Raw genomic sequence first — 17,545 nt, forward strand, 5'->3', positions numbered from 1 at the left:
TCTCTTCTCTCTCTCTCTCTTCTTGGGTGACTCAGGTTGCTTCTGGTAGAGTAAGCACGAAGCTTCTGTTCCCTTTTCTTGGATACCGCCGGTGTATCATTTTGGTTAATACACGGCGAAGATGGCCATGACCTACGGCCTTGGTGTTGGCGTCTAGTTGCTCTGATGAATTAACTACCGCCTTCCCTTTCTCACTTGCTTTCCATCGCGCTTCAATGCCTCTTCGCCATGGTTGACGATCATCGTCCATAACAAGCTTCGTCAATATGAATGTCTTGCATGGGTTTGATCTGGACTGATTTGAATTAACCTATTGTGAAACACTTGTTGTAAGAATCGACTGCTGTATCTGCCTCTATACGGTTCGTATCGTATTCGATGGGTTGATGTCGTCTATAAGAGGCGTCCGGTTTGTCAAGGGTCTACAATGCGATTTGATACCGAGCCTTATCTGAGCGGGTTGCCTTTGTATGTCGTTGCGCGGACTGTCCACGTGCTATAAAGTCATCCCAAGTTTTGTTCCCATGTAGAACATGTGCACCGTCTGACGCCAGCATATCATGCTTACATACCGATTTACCTACGAGGGAGAAGACGGCAGGACGGGAAGATGACGATGGTAAGCCTGTGACCCAAAACTCTAAAAGACCGGATGTTCCTTAGCTGGTCTTGGTTGTATTAGTGTAGGGAACGATAGTTCTTCCGAGGCTTCACCTGTTCACCTAACCACTAGTCAAGCTCATCGACTTGCACCGATACCAGTGCTTGACATGCTCGTTTGCTCAGTGATTAACTAAGTGTCTTCTTCATCCACTGCCTCATCCCGACCCGTCTCTTGAGTACCCAGCTTGGGACAGTAAAGAGATTCCTCCGTGAAGACGACGTCAGACAGCCAAGCTCATCGTCGATCCAGGGTCCCGGGATGTCTTGGCAGAGCGTCAGTGTCCGGGGGGAATGCGGGGGAGGCGAAGCGTTCGTTGGCCGTCTGAGGGATAGTCTGCAAGCAACATGGAGTAGCAAACACACCAACCCCCACTCGATTCCGGAGCCCGGTGCAGCAGTTGGAAGTTTTGCTGCTTACTGGTGATGTTGCTGCCACTCGCGTGACTGATATGCATGACGAGAACATTGAATACACTCAAGGTATTGTGTACAGTAGAAAAGGGAAAAGAAGGTATCAAGACCCACATTCACGCCGGCCTGAGGGGTCCGTCTACTGGTACAGTGGTACTGAAGAAAACCCGACCGATCGACCGAGCGGCCAATCCGCGTGGGCCGGCTCCCAACGTCGACCGGGGGGGCAAGCGCCAAATGGGAAGCGTCCCTTCCGTGCCCCTCGCCGTCTTTTACGGTCTTCCCACCTACTCATGCTACCACCATACACTACACAGCAAGTACGGAAGGGAAACCCATCACCTCACTCCTGGCTGCATTTCATCGTCCGATTCGGCACCTGTTTCGAGCAACAAAGTAACGTGCTTTTTCTTCGCTTCCGCCTCCTACCATACATACACACACCACCACCCTGACGCCCCCAGACACCCCAAGACAACCTCACTTTGGACGACCACACCCACTTCGGGAGTTGCAAAACATTGACCATCCCCGGATCTTCCAGCTCGTTCCTGTCACCCTGTTCCCCATTTGGCTCTTCCCCGCCAGCCACTGCACAAGCGACGTCACGACAAACTCAGCTACGCTGGCAACGCTGATACTGCGTACGCTGTCACGAAACGAGCAATCAGAAAGTCGCGTGGTTCGATTGTTGGCACTTACTGTGTAGACGACGGAACTTTTTAAAGACAGACTTGGTCGCACACCCCACCGTCTGAAGACACGCCACTTTTTGGATCGTCTTACACCAAGCTTGTCTACCTTGCCTTACCTCTCAACACTAGGTAGGCCCAAATCTTCGTCCCTCACTTTCTTGAAACACAAGCCCCGAGCTTCTTTTCTGGCTGGGCTCCTGTTCGTTCGTATATAAAATCATATACGATTTCCACTTTTCTTTTTCATATACCACCCGCCACTACGACGAACAATGGCGCCCGAAGTACTTCAACAATTTGCCGTAGGTGGAGGACTCCCAGTAACCAAGATGCAGGATCCAAAAGAGAAGTTTTATCACCATTTTCAAGAGGAAGTCATCAGTACGTTCGCCCCACGAAACAAGGACCGAATGATCATCTGATCTTTTCTGGGCCGGGTACTAACCAGAAACCCCGCACCCAGGCCTACAAGAGCAGATCGACAATGTGAGCTCCATATCTAAGGTCGGTGGTGAGAGGCAAGATGCCATTGATCACATCCTGGCCGGCATATCGAATCTTTCCAACGAAGTCGCCGACGCTTCCGACTATGTTCCGTCGTACGACCAGCGCAACTATGCCCAGGTGGGTTTGAATCCATGTTTGATTCCATGACTTACTCAGCGTTCTCCCAGCTCATCTGACTGACACCCTTCACTCAACCAGGCCGTCAAAGCTCTCACAGACAAGCTGAATGAAACCACGGCCAAACTGGCCCCGCGCTCACGCTTCCAGTTCAAGCCCCGCGGAGCCAGCTCAGCAACATCAACAACCACCACCAACGACCCATCCGCTCCCAAAAATGACCCCCGTCTCATGGTAGGAGCAAGTCTTGTCGACCCCCTCCCCCCATCCCGCGGTGGGCCTGTCACCGCTCCCGCAACCCAAGCCGCCACGGAGACGGACGACGGCCTCGGCGACCTCCCCAACTTCCCAAAGAACTACAACGAGGAAATGGCCCGCCCCAGCGCCACCAAAGTCCGAAAACCCAGCTTCTCCACCGCAAAGGACATTGCCATTTTCGGCCAGGACGGCCTGCACATCATCCTCCCGTCCTCGGCGTCGCGGGCGACGAGTTCCGGCCGCTTGACGGATCTCCGGGGGTGTGTAGTGGACATGTCCATCGCTCTCTCGGGCCACACCTCGTTTGCGAACCTGGCGCTCAAGAACGTCGAGAGGAGCCTGATTGTCGCGGGCAACGTGGCTGGGCCGGCGCATATTACGGGCGTGTCGGACAGTATCATTGTCGTTTCCGCGAGGCAGGTGCGCATCCACGAGTGTAGGAATGTGGATATTTATCTGCACTGCTCGAGTCATCCTATTATCGAGGATTGTTCCAATATGCGGTTTGCACCACTGCCGCCTAGCTTTGTAAGTAACCGCCCCCCCCATGTTCCCATACTTTTCCTCTTTTCTTTGTGTCTTTGAAGGTATCGACTGCTGATCGCCGAGCAGGACACGACGGAAGACTCCACCAAGAACCAGTGGGACCATGTAGACGACTTCAAGTGGCTCAAGTCAGAACCCAGCCCGAACTGGAGCGTCTTAGCTGAGGAGGCGAGGCTGCCCGAGGAGATTTGGACAAAGGTTGTGCCGGGCGAGCGCGGCAAAGATTTGCACGATATCCTCAAGGCGGTCGGGGTTCAGAAGCATTGAAAATCGGATAGAAGATGGTGTTCATCGACGGGATGCGAGAGAGAGAGAGAGAGAGTGAGAGGCCGTTGCTGCTTGAAGTTTCCTGAGTCGAATCTTGGATTGGAGTTTTAAGGAAGGGCGGTTTTGCAGTCGCAAGGGATGCATGGTACGATGCGGCGCGAAAAAACACAGCGTCCTTTCTCGGTTCTCAACATATCTTCGTTTGGTAGTTCGCATTTCGGGGTATCATAGGAATTTCAATCTGGCAAAAACATCTCCGTCCCAATCTCCCTCTCTCTAGCGTTTGTTCCCCTTCGCAGCTTCTCGCTTGAAGCCTTTCTTCGCTCGCAGCGAGTCGTAAAGGCGAACTATTCCATCTTTCCCATCACTCCGTCTCCATCACTCCGTCTCCATCTTATCCCCCTCCCGCCCTCCTCATGCCCAAACTTCACCCCCCGCCTCCCTCAACCGATCCAGCACCTCGCGCTGCATCCGTATCCTCTCCTCAAGCTCCTTGATCTCCTCCTCCTGCTCGTCAACGGTGCGCTCCATGTCCGGCAGGGTACGCATCTGCGTGCGGGCGCGCTGGAGCTTGTGCTTGAGGGCGTCGGTCTGCGCGGGGACGTCTTTGAGGGAGAGCGGCGCGTTGGGGCTGGCTGCGGAGGCTGCACCGCCGAGGGGGTTGGGTGTCGCGCCGGGACCGGTGCCGGCTGGGGTTGCGCCTGTGGTGAGGCCGCCGCCGCCGATGGAGGAGGAGGAGGAGCCCGAGGTCTGGATTGCGGTTCGGAGGCGGGTGAGGATGCCTGTTAGTTCGGTCAGGTGTCGAGGGCGTCTGGGGAGAGGGTTGGGGGGTAGTTCGAGGGGGTGAGGCGGCATTTTGGGTGGTTTTGGCTTTGGTTTCGGGGTCGTGTGCGTGTGAAATAGAGAGGAGACGTTCTGCGTTGTTGACAGAGTCTGATGGGAGTTGTCGGTGAAACGGGTGATTTGTGGAGAGGTATCGGGCTATTCTCAGCCTCGCGGTAGGTGCGTGATGGAGAAGGAATCTGGTTCGTTGGCTTGGAAAGTTAATTAAAGCGCAATGGGGACGTTGTAGGTGGGATGAGGTGAGATGAGGTGAGTTGAGGTGAGTTGAGGTGAGGTGAGGTGAGGTCCGTCCACGTCCAGGGTCGTGTCAAGCTGGAACGGCAAGGGCCAAGGGCCAAGGGAGGGGGAGGGAAGCTCCGCCGGGGCAAGGAGCTTCCACGGGCGTTTTAGCGCAGCAGCGATTGGTAGCTAAAAATTGTTGAAAGTCAACAGAGGGGCAGCCGGGCAGCCCGCACCGTTTTTGACGGAGATGGCACGGTACAACCCCCAATAACGTATGCTGAGGTGGACAGTGTGATTACGGAGTGCAACGGCACGGATCTATTATCGGCGATACTATGACATAACCCCCCACCAAACACTGACACCGATAAAACAGCCCAGGCGCCGGAAAGCTCACCTACCTGCCTACGGAGTACCTAAGAAAAGGTGGTACATTGGCTGATTCAATCAAATCTCCTCAACCAGCACTTCTCTCACCACCACTGCCGCCGCCGTAAATAAAAGTCTCCATCCCCGGAACAGAAAAAAAAAATCACGCACTTCCTAGAACTCTGCTTTCATCCATATACCCTCTTGTGTAAAGAAATTGCTACACAGAAAATATAACCTAATTCACCATGGCCAAGACCGACCAGAAGGCCTGCCTGAGTACGTCCAAAGATCTCCCTCCAGACCCTCCGTGCCCCTCGTTGAAGCCCCGCGGTGATGGAGATGATGGTGGTGGTGGTGTGAGTGTCGAGGCTGGCCACAAAAACCACCAGAACGCGCCGCCAGCAGAAACAATCCCCTCGCTTCTCCTCCAGCAACCAAAACCAAACCCCAGATCCAATCCCGATTACATTCTCACTCTTGCCTACATCGTCCTCTATCTCCAAGTCGGCTGGCTAATCTTGTGGATCTTGCGCTCCTACAGTCGTGATTGATGGCTGGGGTGTGCCCGGCGCCGACTCCCCCAAGGATGGCGACGCCATTACCAACGCAAAGACCCCCGTCATGGACGACTTTGCTCAGAGCAAGACCGGATACTGCGAGCTCGACGCCTCCTCCATTGCCGTCGGCCTGCCCGAGGGTCTGATGGGTAACTCGGAGGTCGGTCACTTGAACATAGGCGCCGGCCGTGTCGTCTGGCAGGATGTCGTGCGCATCGACCAGACCATCAAGGAGGGCAAGTTCGCCGACAACGAGGTCATTAAGAAGACGTTTGAGGGTGCCAAGAACGGCAACGGAAGACTGCACCTCTGCGGTCTCGTCTCCCACGGTGGCGTGGTGAGTTCCAGATTCTGAGCCCATCTTCTTCCCCTTTCCCTCAAGATGCATGATAGTCTAACACACACACCCCTCCCAGCACGCCAAGCAAGAGCATCTCTACAACCTCCTCAAGGCCGCCAAGCAGTACGGCGTCCCCAAGGTCTACATCCACTTCTTCGGCGACGGCCGTGACACCGACCCCAAGTCCGGCGCCGGCTACATGGAGGAGCTCGTCAAGACTGCCAAGGAGATTGGCATTGGTGAGATTGCCACCGTCGTCGGCCGCTACTACGCCATGGACCGTGACAAGAGATGGGAGAGAGTCCAGATCGCCCTCGACGGCTTGATCAACGGCAAGGGCGAGGAGAGCACCGACCCCGTCAAGACCGTTAAGGAGCGCTACGCCAAGGGTGGCGACAAGGACAAGGACGAGTTCTTGACTCCCATCATTGTCGGCGGCGATGAGGGCCGCATCAAGGGTGAGCACATCTTTCTCCCCAAAAAGCACCCTTCGTAACTAACAGAATCCCCAGACGACGACACCGTCTTCTTCTTCAACTACCGCTCCGACCGTGTCCGCCAAATCACCCAGGTCCTCGGCGACGTCGACCGCTCCGTCCTCCCCGACTTCAAGTTCCCCAAGATCAAGAACCTCGTCACCATGACCCAGTACAAGGTCGACTACCCCTTCGAGATCGCCTTCAAGCCCCAGCACATGGGCAACGTCCTCGCCGAGTGGCTCGGCAAGCAAAATGTCGAGCAGGTCCACATCGCCGAGACGGAAAAGTACGCCCACGTCACCTTCTTCTTCAACGGCGGCGTTGAAAAGGTCTTTGCCCTCGAGACCCGCGACGAGTCCCAGGACCTCGTCCCCTCCAACAAGTCCGTCGCCACCTACGACCAGGCCCCCGAGATGTCGGCCGACGGCGTCGCCGACCAGGTCGCCAAGCGCCTGGGCGAGCAAAAGTTCCCCTTTGTCATGAACAACTTTGCGCCCCCCGACATGGTCGGCCACACTGGCGTGTACGAGGCCGCCATTGTAGGCGTCGAGGCCACGGACAAGGCCATTGGCAAGATTTACGAGGCCTGCAAGAAGGAGGGCTACGTCCTCTTCATCACCGCCGACCACGGCAACGCCGAGGAGATGAAGTTCGCCGACGGCAAGCCCAAGACGTCGCACACCACCAACAAGGTGCCCTTCATCATGGCCAACGCCCCCGAGGGCTGGAGCCTCAAGAAGGAGGGCGGCGTCCTGGGTGATGTCGCGCCTACCGTCTTGGCTGCGATGGGTCTGCCCCAGCCTGAGGAGATGACTGGCGCGAACCTGCTGTCCAAGGCATAAATGAAGTACTGTTGTTTTTTACTTTTATGTTTGGGTCGGGGCGGGTATGTTGTCGGCGGAGTTGAGGTGAGGGTGTGTCTTTGGCGAGCGAGGTTTTCATAGGGGAGGAAAAAAAAAGTTGAGACTCTGAGAGTGAGTGCTGGCGTGTGTTGTAAAGGATTATGATGACAATAGACAACCCTAAAGTTATAGAAAATGAGAACACGCTTTGATGACAGATGTGTTGAGAATGACTCTTCCGCGTGAAGGGAGGCTGAATGGGGAGTATAATCTGCATTGAGACCAAAGCTGTGATGGGTGTCATTACGCAGGTTCCTTCCTTATGGTTTGAGCAACAACTGGATAAAGGTGGGAGACGGTTGTTGAGAGTATGGACGTGATACCTATGCTTGCGAAATGAGTTCAAGTTACGAGGGTTTTGAGTGTCAGTTACGTCAAGTTTAGTGTCACCACCTCTCAGCGGCCACAACTTATTTGTTTTGTTAAAGCTGGTCACTATCTCAACTCGATCGGTTTAGTCCCAGTTTAAAAATGTAAAGATGTTGTCTGGCAGATGAGATCTAGGAATGTTACACAGCTGGTAGCGAAGGGCCACGAGATGTGTGCTTTTTGAGAACCTCTTTTAGCTTTGTAGCTCGATCTAGTTATATAAGTAGGACTACATGTCTCCGATTCTGCCCGTGGATTAGTTCTTTTATATGGGGTGGGACGTATTATAGGAGGTTATGCCTCAGAGCGCGGGGCAGAATACATAGCTGGGCAAGGTAAACAGGCAGTGTGAGTCTACGGATGAAGACAAATCCACTGAGCCGTCTACGATTACATCCTGCAGGACTCTTAGGTTGTTTCGATTGCCTAGTCTGTACGATTTACAGGGTCGCTATTGGTCAGGCTTCAAGTTTCATTTACCGTTGTACTAGCTATGGAATACGCGGATAGTATTATACGAGGCGCGTAGCATTTGCCGGTACAGACTATACTAAACTACTTAAAAAATGAGGTTCGACTTTTTTGTATTCCCAACATCAGAAGCAGCTCGTATAGCTTCTGATACGGTGACTTTATTATTTGAGTTTCGCAATCTGGGTGGTATTACTCTTTAGTTAGAGAGGTTAGGAAGCCCATAGACCGGGGTCAAATAGACTCCTGCAAAAACCTACTTAGTCTCCACGACTCCATCATTACCCATGAAAGTCAAAATCGACGACTCCTTAGAGAGAGACGATCTATTCGAAAGGCATAAAAGAGCAAGATCAACGTGCAACGTCCTTTCAAATTTATATATAATCGCCTGCTTAGACTACTTTTACTTTCACTTAATACGTCATGACGTGCGTTCCTCCGTTGATGGACCAAATGTCACCGGTTATGTACGCCGCGTCGGGCGAAATCATAAACGCCAACAGCGCGCCAACTTCTTCTAGCTTGCCCAGTCTCCGGAGGGGAACCCTCTTCAGACCCTCCTGCATGGCCGGGCTGGCAGCGATACCCCTCTCGAGGGCCGCCGTCAGGATGGGGCCGAGGGCGACGGTGTTGCAGCGGACGTTGTCCGGGCCGTAGGTCGCTGCCGTGTGCCGGGTGAGGGCGTGCACGGCGGCCTTGGACGCTGCGTAGGCTACGCGGATTGGTTCCGGCGTGCCCATGTAGTGTCCGCCCATCTTTGCGTTTTTGTCAGTCCTCTAGCTCTTCTTACACATTTGCTGTCAAACGCGGTTGGGGGATGGGGATATAGTGACTTACACTAGAAATATTGATAATCGTACCCCCACCAGCCGCCTTCAAATGCGGCAACGCATACTTGGTCGTGAGAGCATACCCCGTCGTATTCACCAGAAACGTGCGCTGCCACACGGCGGCGTCCATATCGAGCACCGACTTGTCGTTGCCCAGGTTCTGCGGGCTCAGGTCGGCGCCAATGTTGAGCAGGCTGTCGAGCCCGCCGCCGAGCCACTCGGTGCCCTGGGCGATGAGGTTCTTGATGGACTCTTCGTCCGACAGGTCGAACTCGACGACGAGAGCGCTGCCGCCGGCGGCGGTGATTTCCCTCGCCGACCTGTTTGGCGGCGGAAATGTTGATGTCGGCGACGACGACTTTGGCGCCGCGGGCGGCGAGGAGCTTTGCGGTGCCGGCGCCGACGCCTGTTGCTGCGCCGGCTACGATTACGCGGAGTCCTTCGACGCTGGCCATGATGAACTTTACTTAAGGAGGATTTGCAAAAGGAGGCTAGGAAGTGTTATGGAATCACGGCGAGTCGGTTTTGAAGAGGGATGATGCAGCGGTTTAGAGATGCAACTTTCAACATTCATTCATACTCCAGGATTCCGCTATCGTCTTTCTTATACGTCAATTCTTCAACCCCGTCGAAACTATAAAAGCCATGTTTTCGTACAGCTGTACGAGCTAAAACACAGCTTGCCGTGCAGCCTGTGCTGTGCTATGTGTGCTGTTACAACTTACAATGGAACGAGGCAGACTCGGGATCGCATCGTTAAGCCCCCCCCCCCTAGCAATGCGGAACCGAAACCGAGACCGGGGACAGTCTTTAGGCCTTTGTGGTTTCATTGGCGCGCGGGGAATTAAGAAACGCTTTTTCCCGCCCAATGCTGGTTCGGCCCAGAGCTTGGCGAAGAGGGACGATCCCCCAACTCTGAACTCACACACCAAGCTTCCAAGCTTCGCGAAGCTCCCCCCCTGACTCTCACTCCTGCGAGATAATGCTCGCAAAACACACGCCAATACCATGCTGCGGCTACATGTATGGGTACCCTATTTGCATATCTTTTTTTGTTATACGCGGACAGCCTGAGTAATTAGAAATGCCGTCTCGTTAGACGATAATAACGCCAATGAGAGAGCAAGGAATCGTAATCCTTACCCCCCCTTTCGCCATTTTGCCCAGGATCCCCCGCTTGCTTTAAGCTACCTAGTTTCCTACTCATGGATGGGAAAAACGAGCAGAAAGGCAAGGGCAGTGCAAGTGGCATATGCGAAAAGAAGGTTTAGGGAAGCTCGTCTGAACCGTGCCTCGTTGAACATGACCTGTACCTGTCACCCTATGTTTTGATGAGACGGATTGGATGTAGAGTCCGAGGAGGTGGAGGGAGGGGGGCAAGAGAAAGCGAAGGGTTTGGGCGAAACGCAGGTCGAACGACTTATATAAAACCACGAGGCACGTCTCTGATTGCCGGGCGATGGATCAACGACACCTTTTTTCACTTCAACTATCCTACCCCAACCCTCCCCTTCCTTTACTGTGAGCTTTGTTTCCTAATAGACACAGCTCTCACTTCCCCTTTCGACAGGAGCTTGAATCTCTTCTTATTCTTCTTTGACGCCCTTGCGATCATGGCGGATTCCTCGAGCGCCGCCGCGACTGCGGTCGCCACGTTGTTGGAGCGCTTCAGCTCGACATCCTCCGTCAAGCTGATTGCCTCTGCCGTGGCCCTCGTCGTCACGGTCCTGATGGTCATTGACAAGTTCGTCGCCGCGCCGGTGGATCCCCGCGAGCCCCCCGTCGTCAAGGGCCTTCTCCCCATCATAGGCCACTGGATCACCGTGAACACTTCGTACCCCGGTGTCTACGAAAAGCTGGCGTAAGTCGAACAGCACCCCTCAACGATTTAGACACTCATGATACGCCCCTCAGAGGCAGTATCTCATGAAGGGCATCATAGCAAAAACACAGCACTAACAACCAAATCTTACTACAACGACAGTAAACGCACAAAGCTCCCCATCTGCACAATCCCCGTCCTGGGCAAGAAAATGTACGTCATCAACAGCGCGCCCTTGGTCCAGAGCGCCATGCGCAACAAGACGCTCGAGTTCGGCGCCCGCATCGAGGAGATTGGCCGCGCCATGGGCATCAACCCGGACATCACCCACCGCCTCGTCAAGGAGAACGCCGTCGAGGAGATTTCCCGCGTCACCATCTCCGCTCTGTCCGGCGAGAACCTGCTCAAACTGAACCTGAGCGCGCTCGACTACATTGGCAGCCGCTTCAACGAGGTCAAGCCGGGGAACCCGGAAAAGATTGATGATGTGTTTTACTGGGCTCGTGGGTTGATTGGTGTTGCGACGACGAGGGCTTTGTATGGCGAGCATAGCCCGTTTAACAACTTGGAGCTGGTTGATGCTATCTGGTACGTTTGTTCTGTTCTCCTCATCACCACGTTGTCTTCTATTCTCCCTGTAAGTGATGTAGCTAACATTCCCTGCGTAGGACATACGAAAGCGGCATGGGCAAGATGCAATACGGCTGGATCTCCAAAATCATCGCTGGCAAAGCCCTCGAAGCCCGCAAGAAGATCGTCACGGGCCTCGTCGGCTACTACATGCGCAAAATGGACCAGGGCCCGACCGTCTCGGCCACCATCCGCGGCCGCGCCGAGTTCTGGCGTGGCTTCGGCCTCTCGGACATCATGCTCGGCGCCATGGACTCCCTCCCCGCCGCCTCGACCGTCAACACCGCGCCCTCCATGTTCTGGCTCATCGTCAACGTCTTTGCGAACCCCAAGTACCTTGCCCGCGTCCGCGAGGAGGTCGAGTCTTCGGCAGCGCTCGCCATCACCGCCGAGGGCGGGAAGCGCGTTGCTACGATCGACGTCACGGAGCTGGGTAAGTCGTGCGCGTACGTGGTGGCGTGCTACCGCGAGACGCTCCGCTCGGAGAATACCGTCACCGGCAGCCGGACCGTCACGAGCAAGGACACGACGATCACGGACCACGAGACGGGGAGGCAGTACCTCCTCAAGGAGGGCGTCGAGGTGCAGTGGAGCGCGTCCGTGATGCACAAGAAGCCTGTCTGGGGCGAGGACGGCGAGGAGTTCAACCCGGAGCGGTGGCTTAAGAACACGCCCGATATTGCAAAGGGCACCAAAGAGTCTTTTGTGCCGTTTGGTGGCGGTAAGCATCTCTGCCCCGGTCGCAACTTTGCGTTTGCCGAATTGTTGGGCGCGGTGGCGTGCTTGGCTGTCGGGTTCGAGCTCGAGGGCGTGCAGGTGCCGGATCATGAGATGCCGTTTTCTACTTCTGGTCTTCGGTCGCCGATTTATGGAAGCAAGTCTAGCAAGGCGACTCTTTCGAGGCGGGCTGGATGGGAGGATGTTGAGTGGAGATTCAAATAGAGGGTCGAGGTGTTTCTTGTTAAGACATGTCGGCTTTCTTTAGGGTTGATATACATGATTGGCGTAGTAGGACAGGGGTTTGTTATGTTCATAGGTATGAGACTGAGATAAATACCATCAGAATTTCCTTTCTGTTCAGCCTCAACCTTCACAGCTCATCTCGAGAGATGGCGCTGTATATAACCACGCTGCGTACTTAGCTTAGACCAGAAGAAATGCGGCTTCGACGAGTTCAGGGGCTTTGAGCTTTCGCCTCAGTTTCGATTCTAGCCTCTCGATATCATCAGCATTATCTCCCCGACCATGCTCTTCGTCACCCCAGTGCATGATGCCTTCAGCATAGCAGCTTCCGACCATGGTAAACCGATGCGCGCCCATGATGCTTTCCGGTTGATGGAACATCGAAGACTTGATATGGATTGTCCCAGCGTGTTTCCGTAAAATATACGGCACAAGTCCACCCTCAAGGACGCAGAGCGAGTCTCCCACGTGCATGCTCTCCGGTCCCAGCCCAACTTGGCCTCGATTAGTGACGAATAATCGGTTTCCGGCGGCCGTAGTCCTGACGGTGTCCTCAATCCACGGTGGAACGTGCAGATTTGACGGTGCTCGTAAATCGTAATCCTTAGGTAGCGCAACTAGCCTAAAACCACTAGGCCCGGGCACTAGAGTTCTCATATGCTGCCGGTTGCGTTGATGTATTGGGCAAAGAAACCCTTGTAGGGGACTTCCCACTGAGCCAAGGGCGTCAACTTCGCAGCCGTCGGCACAAGCTGCGGCCTCGTGCGAAAATTCCCGTCCCAAGTCTGGCAGAGTACTTATAAGCTCCAGGTATGCTATGTAATGATTGAAGGCCCATATGGCGAGTTCGCGTCGTCTCTGTGATTCAAGTGTCTCGGGATGTCCGCCATCTTCGCACAGGATCTGCATAGATGAGGAAAGACAGGTTACGACAGTCTCAAAAAACGATCCCTGGCCAATCTGCCAACCTCCATGTTCCCCGTAGCTTTCTTGAACCTGAAGAATGGCCAGACCAATGTTCGAAAGGTCACTGAGGATGACAACGCTTGCAGACGCAACGACGCCACAAGTTACGCCCCGAAGAATCAACGCAGAACGCTGCCGTTCCTTTTCAAATGGAGGGCTTGGTGTGTATTTGACCATACTCGGGAGGCAGTGCGCAGGCCTCCACCTGTCTCGCTCTTCGCCATTGAGTAATTCTTCGAAGTGTTGTTGAGGTAATGCGTAGCTGTGTTGATTATCCGACAAATGAAGTCGTGAGTAGAAAAACCGTAGACGGCTTGCGTTGAAGTGCAGAAGGGTTTCTTCTTGAAGGCGGTATCGTCTCTGATTGTACCCAGGAACCATGTGCTCTGAAGACCAATCTGGCACCCAAGAAGGCATGTCCATGCGACTCTTGGCGAGTAAATCTGTTGTCGTCATCCAGAGAAGACCAGTGTCGCGGATGATGTCATATGCCGCGTCGGCGAACACTTCACCAACATCAACGCCGTAGTCGACCGTGATGCGTAACCGGGTATATCGAAGAAAGGGCTTTGTCTTTTTCAGATCCTCAGCAAGTCGTAAAAGAGCAAATATCTTGTCTCGCGGCTCTGAAGATTTACGACTGCGAAATCTTCTTAGAAGCCACAATAGGGAGTTGCTTGACGCAAAGTGCGCCAAGCTGCCAATGGTGCCTAATCCGAGGCGGAGAGGGCTGATTGCGTCTATCTTGCCCGCCATGAACATCGCTACCTGAGCGAAATCTGGGTATTTTGTGATAGGCGAATGGAGAAATGCCCGAGCCGCGTGTCCGATGCAGATAAAAGGGATAGATGCGCGACCGTAAACTACGGTAAGCTGTCGAGCGACGCATGCCTCTTGGACAATCCACATCCGATTCCACCAGTCGCGTGTCGCGAAATGTCGCATCCTTTCAGAAAGTAGTTGTAGGTGTGCTTCGCTGAGATCGAGCCACATGAATTTCTGTCCTGAAGACTGCTTGCCCGGAAAGTTGTGGTATTCGGGAGGTCCGGAAAGTTCCACGAGAAGGCGATATAGACACACGATCTCTTCATGTTCTGTGAGCGATTCCGGTTGGGAGTACTTCCACTTGTCCCAGAGCTCCTGAACCTCTATTCCGAGGATGTCCCCATGCATCAGGGGCCCCTTTAAGCTGCCAGGTGCACCCAGTCTGGTAAGGCTGGCCTCACTCAGTGAACTGAAATCGGTCAGAGGATTCTTCCCAAGTTTTTCAAAACGACGTGCGTAGTCCTTGCGACTTGGATCTAGGCCATCTCCAACATAGGCAATGACTTCAGTGGCCGAGCTGAAGATGTCGTGCATCGAGCCAACTTGATGGCCCTTTTCTGCAGCATCATCTTGATTAATGCATATAGAGTCAACCCAAAGAGTGATTGGCTCTGTCTGCCGTCGGACAGCACGCAAGGCCCTATCCAGGTTGAATGTGATCTTGTGGACCTTGCAGTTGACGGTGATTTGGTTTGACCGCTTCGAACTTCCCCATACATAGGACAAGGCTTGGTACTTATGGCCTCGATCGGCCACATATAGCCTAGATTCCAGGTCGTCGAGCCATTCTCCCGGAAAAAGATGGATTAGTCGAATCTCATTGAGGGCAAGTTTCTCGTCGTACGCGAACGTCGACATCATCTGAATGAAGCAAGTAATGAACAGGCCCGTATAGTAGCAAAAGTGATTCAGGGACTAGAACGCTTGTTTTGAAGTAAAAAAATGACGAGAAAAGGCGATGAAATAGACAGACACGGGAGAGGCTGCCAGGTCATCTTGCATCCCGCGAGATCGCTGATTGGGCGTGAGATATTTCCTTCAACATGGCCGTGATCAGCTCAGAGGTGCATGCCGTGTCATAAACAGAGGGTCAACACCGACATATCAGCCTGTCGTAATTAGCATATCCATGATCAGGGTGTATCAAAAAGGTCAGGGTACAATAGAGCGTCGTAAGCTGCGCTCGGTTATCAACGATTGATCCATCATAAGTCGAGAATTTGAGAAGAACTGTTGATGTTGAATCTACGCCTGGATTTTGGCGGGGAAGTGGCAGGGGTCGAGAGTACCCCTCCTCAATTACATAATCCAGCTAAGGTAAGGCAGCCACACCTTGGTCCGTGCCCGGGGAACATCACGAAAGGCTGCAATAATTTTTTGGAGCTCCAGAAGCTTCTTGGGCCACGAACAGCACAAGTACAGCATCTCCCCGCGACGACATACGAATCCCGAACATACCGTCGAGTGTAACCCCTACCGCTGTACTCGTCGCCTCGAAATAATCGCCCAAAATGTCGTTCGGAGGCCAGACCCCGACCATTATTGTCCTGAAAGAGGGTGCGCTACCCCACCGCCTTCCCCATGCCGACCTAGAAACTGTGACTGACGAGTATGCTGCGCAGGAACTGATACCTCTCAGGGCAAGGGTCAGATTATTTCCAACATCAACGCTTGTTTGGCTGTCCAGGCCACGATCAAGTCTACTCTCGGTCCCTATGGAGGTGACCTCTTGATGGTCGATGCCAACGGCAGACAGACAATCACCAACGATGGTGCTACTGTTATGAAGGTTGGATAGACCGCAAGGACTGTTTTTGAGAGACTCAGGCATACTGACGCGCATATAGCTCCTCGACATCATTCACCCCGCAGCCCGAATCCTCGTCGATATCGCGAGATCACAAGATGCTGAGGTCGGTGACGGCACAACGTCCGTCGTCGTCTTGGCTGGAGAGATCCTGAAGGAGATCAAGGAGCACGTCGAGCAGGGCGTCAGCTCCCAGGTTATTATCAAGGGTCTGCGGAGAGCGTCTATGATGGCCGTCAACAAGATCAAGGAGATTGCTATCGACACGAACGAGAGCAACAGAAGGGAAACGCTCGGCAAGCTGGCGGCTACCGCCATGACGAGCAAGCTGATTAAGCGCAACACCGAGTTCTTCACAAAGAGTACGTTGGATGCACTCCTCTATTGACACAAATGCTAATCGGGCGCAGTGGTTGTGGACGCTGTCCTCTCCCTAGACCAGGACGACCTGAACGAGAAGTTGATCGGCGTGAAGAAGATTCCCGGCGGTTCCCTCACCGAGTCACTATTCGTCAACGGTGTCGCATTCAAGAAGACATTCTCCTACGCTGGTTTCGAGCAACAGCCCAAGTCTTTCGAGAAGCCCAAGATTGTGTGCTTGAACGTCGAGTTGGAGCTCAAGGCCGAGAAGGACAACGCAGAGGTCCGCGTCGAGCAGGTGTCCGATTACCAGGCCGTTGTCGACGCTGAATGGCAGATTATCTACAAGAAGTTGGAGGCTATCTACAAGACGGGCGCAAAGGTTGTGCTCAGCAAGCTGCCCATTGGCGACTTGGCTACCCAGTACTTCGCAGACCGCGATATCTTCTGCGCTGGTCGCGTCACATCCGAGGACATGGAGCGTGTGGTCCAGGCCACCGGTGCCACTGTTCAGTCCACATGCTCAGATATCCTCGCGGAGCACCTGGGTACCTGCGGCAGCTTCGACGAGCGCCAGATCGGAGGCGAGCGTTTCAACTTCTTTGAGGGCTGCCCCGAGGCCAAGACCTGCACACTCGTCCTCCGTGGCGGTGCTGAGCAGTTCATCGCCGAGGTCGAGCGCTCGCTGCACGACGCCATCATGATCGTCAAGCGCGCCATCAAGAACCACACTATCGTCGGTGGTGGTGGTGCCGCCGAGATGGAGGTGTCCGCGTACCTTCACCGCTTCGCCGACAAGAACATCCCCCACAAGCAACAAGCCATCATCAAGAGCTTCGCCAAGGCTCTCGAGATCATCCCCCGCCAGCTCTGCGACAATGCCGGTTTCGATGCGACCGACATCCTCAACAAGCTGCGCGTGGAGCACCGCAAGGGCAGCACCTGGGCCGGTGTCGACTTCATCAACGAGGGCATCGCCGACATGATGGAGCGCTTCGTGTGGGAGCCGGCGCTGGTCAAGATCAACGCCATCCAGGCCGCCACCGAGGCCAGTTGCCTCATCCTCGGCGTCGACGAGACCATCCGCAACGAGGAGAGCGCGCAGCCCCAGGCCCCTGGCCAGCAGCTGCCTCCGGGTGCCGCACAGCGCGCTCTGAGAGGAAGAGGACGGGGCATGCCTCGTCGGTAAAGAAGTGGGGTTTTATGACCGGGTTAAATGAATGAGAATTAAAAAAGGAAATCAAAATTCAGGAATCGATGAAATGGCGTCTGTATGATACCTAGAACTGGCCCCCAGGGGCTTTGGCTTTAAGAAGTCCG

General features: G+C 54.3%; 6 protein-coding genes across 6 annotated transcripts; 4 read left to right on the forward strand and 2 right to left on the reverse strand.

Moving 5' to 3' along the window:
* Positions 1-2,041: 2,041 nt before the first annotated feature.
* On the forward strand, positions 2,042-3,464 carry N0V96_008828 (uncharacterized protein; the record flags this gene model as incomplete). Its single annotated transcript, XM_053188759.2, has 4 exons — positions 2,042-2,150; positions 2,233-2,393; positions 2,475-3,179; positions 3,264-3,464. The coding sequence occupies 4 exons, from the start codon at positions 2,042-2,044 to the stop codon at positions 3,462-3,464; spliced, it is 1,176 nt and encodes a 391-aa protein (XP_053053525.2).
* A 414-nt stretch (positions 3,465-3,878) lies between these two features.
* N0V96_008829 (uncharacterized protein) lies at positions 3,879-4,319 on the reverse strand (the record flags this gene model as incomplete). The annotated part of the gene is made up of 1 exon (XM_053188760.2): positions 3,879-4,319. One exon carries the CDS (start codon positions 4,317-4,319, stop codon positions 3,879-3,881), a length of 441 nt encoding a protein of 146 aa, XP_053053526.2.
* Positions 4,320-5,146: 827 nt separating this feature from the next.
* N0V96_008830 (uncharacterized protein) lies at positions 5,147-7,119 on the forward strand (the record flags this gene model as incomplete). Its single annotated transcript, XM_053188761.2, has 4 exons — positions 5,147-5,177; positions 5,443-5,795; positions 5,875-6,256; positions 6,311-7,119. 4 exons carry the CDS (start codon positions 5,147-5,149, stop codon positions 7,117-7,119), a joined length of 1,575 nt encoding a protein of 524 aa, XP_053053527.2.
* Positions 7,120-8,435: 1,316 nt separating this feature from the next.
* Positions 8,436-8,816, reverse strand: N0V96_008831 (uncharacterized protein; the record flags this gene model as incomplete). Its single annotated transcript, XM_065758458.1, has 2 exons — positions 8,436-8,734; positions 8,813-8,816. 2 exons carry the CDS (start codon positions 8,814-8,816, stop codon positions 8,436-8,438), a joined length of 303 nt encoding a protein of 100 aa, XP_065612851.1.
* A 1,649-nt stretch (positions 8,817-10,465) lies between these two features.
* On the forward strand, positions 10,466-12,246 carry N0V96_008832 (uncharacterized protein; the record flags this gene model as incomplete). Its single annotated transcript, XM_053188762.2, has 3 exons — positions 10,466-10,713; positions 10,837-11,262; positions 11,343-12,246. The coding sequence occupies 3 exons, from the start codon at positions 10,466-10,468 to the stop codon at positions 12,244-12,246; spliced, it is 1,578 nt and encodes a 525-aa protein (XP_053053528.2).
* Positions 12,247-15,569: 3,323 nt separating this feature from the next.
* On the forward strand, positions 15,570-17,414 carry CCT7 (T-complex protein 1 subunit eta; the record flags this gene model as incomplete). Its single annotated transcript, XM_053188765.2, has 4 exons — positions 15,570-15,615; positions 15,681-15,847; positions 15,906-16,227; positions 16,276-17,414. The coding sequence occupies 4 exons, from the start codon at positions 15,570-15,572 to the stop codon at positions 17,412-17,414; spliced, it is 1,674 nt and encodes a 557-aa protein (XP_053053531.1).
* Between the last annotated feature and the right edge of the window lie 131 nt (positions 17,415-17,545).

The sequence above is a fragment of the Colletotrichum fioriniae genome (genome assembly GCF_027942845.1).
Source record: "Colletotrichum fioriniae strain IMI 355084 chromosome Unknown scaffold_11, whole genome shotgun sequence".
Taxonomy (NCBI): Eukaryota; Fungi; Ascomycota; class Sordariomycetes; order Glomerellales; family Glomerellaceae; genus Colletotrichum; species Colletotrichum fioriniae.